This window comes from Cariama cristata, unplaced genomic scaffold (genome assembly GCF_000690535.1).
Source record: "Cariama cristata isolate BGI_N322 unplaced genomic scaffold, ASM69053v1 scaffold329, whole genome shotgun sequence".
Taxonomy (NCBI): Eukaryota; Metazoa; Chordata; class Aves; order Cariamiformes; family Cariamidae; genus Cariama; species Cariama cristata.
This window is the reverse complement of record NW_009637247.1, coordinates 74,452-80,451: the sequence shown is the minus strand read 5'-3', so window position 1 is coordinate 80,451 and position 6,000 is coordinate 74,452. Positions and strand designations below refer to the sequence as shown.

General features: G+C 41.9%; 1 protein-coding gene across 1 annotated transcript in view; it reads right to left on the bottom strand.

Moving 5' to 3' along the window:
- The window catches only part of FRY (furry homolog (Drosophila)), a gene marked incomplete at its 5' end in the record, with an annotated part of 116,254 nt that overhangs the window by 38,961 nt on the left and 71,293 nt on the right, over positions 1–6,000 (bottom strand). Inside the window, 3 exons of the mRNA XM_009708215.1 lie at positions 3,213–3,383; positions 3,476–3,573; positions 5,225–5,826. Coding sequence (XP_009706517.1) covers positions 3,213–3,383; positions 3,476–3,573; positions 5,225–5,826 — 871 coding nt within the window. The remainder of the gene's footprint in view (positions 1–3,212; positions 3,384–3,475; positions 3,574–5,224; positions 5,827–6,000) is intronic.

Genomic DNA, 6,000 nt, shown 5'->3' with positions numbered 1-6,000 from the left:
AGAACAGCAACTTTAAAATGCATTTAGCACAATAGGAATTCTTTTGCTGCCAGAAGTAACAAAAATAGGAGCAAGATGGAGTTCTGGTAACACATCATTTGGATCAGTGAGTTCCAGAAAAAAGAGTTTTCACTGTATTTGTAAGAAGAAATCATAACAGGTTTGGTTTTGGGGTTTTTTTGTTTGTGGTTTTTTTTTTTTTGACTCTGATCCATATGAACTGTTTTGAAGAATTGTGGATTCCTCTCTTGTTATTGTGCAGTAACTATCCAGGTCTTATCTGGGTTTAGGCATCCACGCTCCGTTAGCAACAGTTGTCCCCTTCCTGAAGCAGCAACTAAGCTAGGCCTAGGAGAGCAGAGCCTGCTCCTTCAAGGGCTGCCTGGGCTGGCTGCTCCTGGTTGATGCGGTGGCTGGGATGCTACCGCAGGAGACAGCTTTGGCCCCTCTGAATCTGGCAGCAGGTGAGAAGAGATCCTCACCTCTTGGGCTATGTTGGTCAGTCGAACGTTTTCTGTGTCCACTGAGGAAACAAAGAAGGCATTTCACAAGCCATGTCTGATAGATAAGCCATTAGTGGGATAATGCCTGATCTAAGACGTGCTTCCCATTGCAATACAGATGCTTTATTCTCTAGTTTTTGAACAGGTCATGAATGCTCATGGTTCTGTCACAAGCAATCCTCTAACAGGGAGAAGGAGGAAACATCTACCATGGGCACATTACCATGCACTGTGTGGTTTGTTGTCCCTTCTTCTGTATTAATAGCATTAATTATTCAAGTCCAAGCATGACCCTGGACTTAAAGAATCACTAGTTTAACATGTGACCCGTGTCAATTCAGATACGCTCCTAGAATGATTGTGTTCTCGTGGTACAAGGTTGATTTTTAAAAATTAATATGCAAAAATCTAACATAAAATCAAAGTACGCTTTCAGTCATGTGTTTGTATGCTGATTTTGGCAGCGGAGCTTCAAAGTTCTACTGCACTATTAAACAGTGATTTTTCCTCGCCTGTAGACTGAGATCCCCAAGTGTTTCTCTAGAAGAAATGATCATTTTTCATGTCTGTAGCTGTAATATGCAAAACTCAGTAAGGAGCACTGCTTGTCACTGTAAGGTTTGGATAAGAACAGAGTTGAAATGTCTCAGTTTATGCCAGGATCATACCCCTAGCTGACAAGCAATTACCTGCCATCAAATAGGTTAAATGCAAATTTTTGTCTGAATGGCAATAATTGAAGCTTTTACCTTCTGCCAAGAGCACTTGTTCTCGTAGTCTTAACTTGTGGTAGAAAGTCCCTTTCTGAAGGTCCGTCTGTGTGTTTGGAGAGGTGACTGTTGCAGCAGAGATTTCCTTTGTTATTCCTAAGCACCGCAAGTCTCACAGTTTGCCTCAGGCCCAAGCACTGGGGACTGAGCCAGGATTGTTAAAGCCGGAGGCTCTGTAATCAATGGCTACAACATTCAACTGCGGATTGCCCAGTGGGGCTGTTAACCCATTTGGCTTTACCTACTGATGCTATATCCCACAGTTGGTTTATAGGAGACAGGCGCACATTGTTTATCCTGGTCTGGGGATTAACTAAGAAGAAAAGGGCAAACATATTCTGAATCTTTTTCATGGCCACTTAATGGCCCTAGCAGGCTGAACAAGATGGTTTCTTGTCTCTTGCTCCTCCTCCAGACCCTATGCCCATACAAATATTCCCCAGACATGACTCAACAGAGCTGCAGTCAATGTAAATACAGAGAAGGGAAGTTGTGCTTACTACTCTGTCATCCTGCGATGACAGTGCTATGTGAGGAATGCGCCCTAATTACGGTCAAAAACCTGCCTGACTTGCTGTTAATATAGTAGCGTGGTGCCAACCTACAGCAAGGGGGGAGTGCAAAGAAGGAGTCTCCAGATGCACGTCTAAACCTGTTTTGAGGGGAGCGAGATCACGTGCAATGGCCTTTGTGGAGGTGCTGCGGCACCACTCACTGTATGTAGAGCACTGAAGGGAAAAGAGAGGGGCAAACAATTTCCTACGGCTGGGAAAGCAAAGGAGAAAGAGCTTAAATCTGAAATTTTACAGCAATGTTTATTAAGAATCCAAGTTTCTGCTGTGAAGGAGACACTTGACTCTGGAGGATTCAGAGTCGTGTTTGAAGAGCTGATAGTTCTTCAGAGTCTTTCAGTTTGAAAACAGACTGAAAACCCTCAAGGTCCTGTTTAAGCCTCCTACAGGAGAGTCATGGCTTTCACCGTCACTTAAGATCTGACATGATTGTTTACTTAGAGCCTTCATGTGCAAACAAGGTGAGGAATTGCAGCTTGAGGTAGCAGGGCCAAGTTTGCTCTGAAGTCCTGAGCAAGTGTGGGAGCACAGCCTGGCCTCTCAGGCTCTTGAAAATCTGTGGCTAGCCAGTATCAGATGCCTGCGGAGTTTTTGTAGATCCTTTGGCAGAGAGGAGAATGAAATCTGCTCCAAAAACCAAAGATGCTCTAAAGAAGCTAGTGAATTTATATAATGGATACAGAACTGTCTTCTCCCTGGATGAGAGGGGAGACTGAAAGCATCTCACTACAGCAGGGAAGGGAAGGGATAGATCTGAGAACTTCACAAGAATATAGTGTCCCGATACTGCTCGGAGATAGGAGGCAGAACATTAAGCGGCCTTAAGCTAAAGGGCAGAACTGAGCCTTGGATCCCCAGTAACAACACTGCATCAGCTCTATACTCCACGCATGAGAAATGTTAGGAGTAAGCAATGAGCACAGGGGAAAAAACGAGGCAGCAAGATGATCCCATTCAGTGGTAGAGGAATGCACACAAATTTGTATCAAGAACCAGATCCTTATATAGCAGATGATATCTTACGTATGCTGCTAACTCCTTTCTGTAATTAGTCCTTCTCTTATTTTCTTCAGTGGGATCTAAATAAATGTCCAGTTTCTATCTTTTTCACCGTGGAAAATCTGACCAGCTGATAAGTGATGTTGCTTTAAGACGTATCAGCCCTGCAGACCTTTGCTAGCTTTTGTTTTAGTGTTCAATGTTGCTTTCTCATAGTAACTCCCTTTCTTTCTGCTAATTTCTGCTTTTTATTCTTAATTATATGTAACAGCTACAGAGAGCCCTCAGTAATCTGCAGGCAGACTTCAGCTCTTTGGGTTGTTAGGCAACAGAAGAATTGAAACAGTAAAAAGTTTTTGAAAACTTACCTCAGCCAAATACGTAACCATACTCAAAGTAATATCAGCAAATGCTTCATGAAGGTAACGGCAAACCACATTTACCCAGGTAGCACAGTCCCTTGTATAGCTGTGTGTTTTATAAAGGGTCATGACATGCGCAAGATTTGAGAGTTTGGGGTTCTTCTCCTCCAAACAAACCTAATTAAATACAAATGTCAAAACACATTAAGAAAAAGGCAGCTGCATTTACAGGATTTGAGGATGTACAAAACAGTCAATAACTTTGATACCTGAGCAATCCTTTCGGCTATATCTTTACAAAACTGGTTTGGGCTGTCAAAATGCTGAATTAAATGGGGCAGGAGACACAAAACATTCAGTGGAAATCCTAGAACAGGAAAATACAGAATAAAATGTATATTTTGGTCAGCAAGAGCCACAGTGATCTTTAAGCTGGTGTCTCGTGGGAGGTCATGGTTTCACTATTACATTAGTTATAAACTCACCCAGACTCTCTCAAGTTGTTCACACCAGTGGCCATGCCACATTGGTCTTAAAGGGGCCTTAATTTGAAAATCCAGTATATCATTTAGGCAACAGTACTGTTATACAGCATGAACCTACTTCTGCAAACACCACTGCACAAACAGGTATTTCTTTACAGGATGAAATATCTCACAAAAGTATGTATTTTATTCCTGTTAGAGAGTATGTTTGTCTTTTCCACTTAACTGGCTTATTGACAGTCTTAACTGGTGGCATTTTCATTACTGCTGCTAAAACACAAAAAGAAATTCAGTGAGTATTGATAAATGAACAACTGTTTTGGTCAGGCTGCTAGGCACAGCTCCCATTGTTTTATACTGTTCAAATTATTAATAATAAGGAATCAAAATTCTGATGTAACTACTCAAATGGGGGTTTTTGAAGCTCTTCTGCACGAACTCATAGCTCGAGGTAGTTGATGAACCACAGGCAGCGACTGTAACGGGGAGCTATAACAAACGCTGCTCTTTTGTTCAGGTGGGAGCTCAGAGCTCAGAGCTCAAGAAATTGTATCTGGACACAATCTGTTTTTTGAAATGAAAGAATCTGATCTATGAAAATAACTTTCTAGCCACTCATTCCCTCTCATTCTACACAATTAAACAAGTTGCCTAAGTTAGGAGGGTAATTTCCCTAGGCCTCCTCTATCCTCAGGGAAAAGAAAAGATACCTCCAGATGGTACCGTCCCAGCCCACGTGTGAATTGTGGAACCGAAGTCTGGGACACAGGCACCACACAGGTGCCTAGAGATGGGCAGGCTGGCCATGGCATTCATCCCCTCACTCTCTGTCTAAGCTTGTTATGACTTAGTTCTGAAGCCTGCACAGTGGTCTTAATATCTGTGTTTCTGACTGAAACAGAGTAGTAAAAATCTGGAACAATACAGAAACTCGCTTAAAGAAATATAATTAAGAAGTGGTCACAACCTCAGCTAAATAATTGGGAATTTCAAAATGTTACCTTATAGACTTATAATCCAGGCCTCTCTCCTCACTCACTAATGTGCTATTGCAGTTTATCTAAAAAAGTGGTCATCTAAAAGTTTATCTAAAAAGCTTTCAATATTTATATTTCTAGGGAAAAATCCCATGAAGCACTAATTTAAAATCAAGTAATTTGAAATATTCTGAAAATAATTCAGTGGAAAAACTGGCCAAAAGAGGCTCTAGAAAATTTGACAGTATCTCCTTACATATGTTTACTTTGTCAGCACTCAGAAACTTCATATACTGCTAAGCCCTAGAAATGAAATGTTAAATAACACACGACCGCTCTCCTCCAAAACCTTATTGTGCAACAGATTCGCTTTTCAGAAACATGTTATATTGCTGTAAAATTTCCAAAAAGCCCACCCAGCTCAAAGCAAAAGTGCATTATGCAATATTAGAAGAGAAAGAAAAGTGCCATTTTTGGCACGTAAGTAGCCTAATGAGGTCTGTCATCAAATGTCAAAGCACGAAAAGTGAAAGAGCGGAAAGTAGACTGGTTTTACCTATAGCTTGAGAGGAATCCACCATGGATATTCGAGACACTGGTGTCAGCAAACTAAAGAGCTGCAGTGTGAGGTCAGTGGTAGTAAGGGAGGTGAATCCTTTCAGGAGTAGCTGCTGAAGCCCTGAGAAGTCTGCCCACTTCAGCTGCCCTTGCAACTTCTCCAACTTCTCCCGGTTTTCAGCTTTATCTAGTGGCAAATGAGCCAGAAGTTTATTCAGTAACCGTAATGCCATTAGATACTCGAACTCAAAATCTGATTCCATCAAAGCCACAGCAACCCAGAAGATGGTGGCCAGTAGGTTGGTTGGATTGTTAATATGGGATGGGTCAGTGAGACTGTCCTTTAGAGAAGATGAACTTCTTGTTTTGGAGGACAGGCCTTGTTGGGTGCATGCCTGAATTCTGTCTAGTGTGGCACTGCGTGGTGGGTCCGAGGACTTGTCCACATCTCCAAACTTTTTGGGTACAGAGAAGCTCCTCTGGTGCCTGCTTCGTTCAGCGGTGGCCGTGTTACCACTTGCAGGGTTGACGTTCAGCTGTCCTGTGCTCTTCCGGTTTGCCGTCAGTTTGGTGCTTGATGTTAAATCTGGCGAAGATGAGCTGAAACCAAAATATGTAACATACATTGCAATGCGAGAATGCACAGCTTGAAACCTGTACATACTGGATGCAAGTTAGGTATTTATCAAACTGTAAATAAATTTTTAAATAGGAAAAGTAAAACACCAAACTATCTATTGCAGTCTGTTTTGTTTTTTTTTTCCAGAAGTGCCC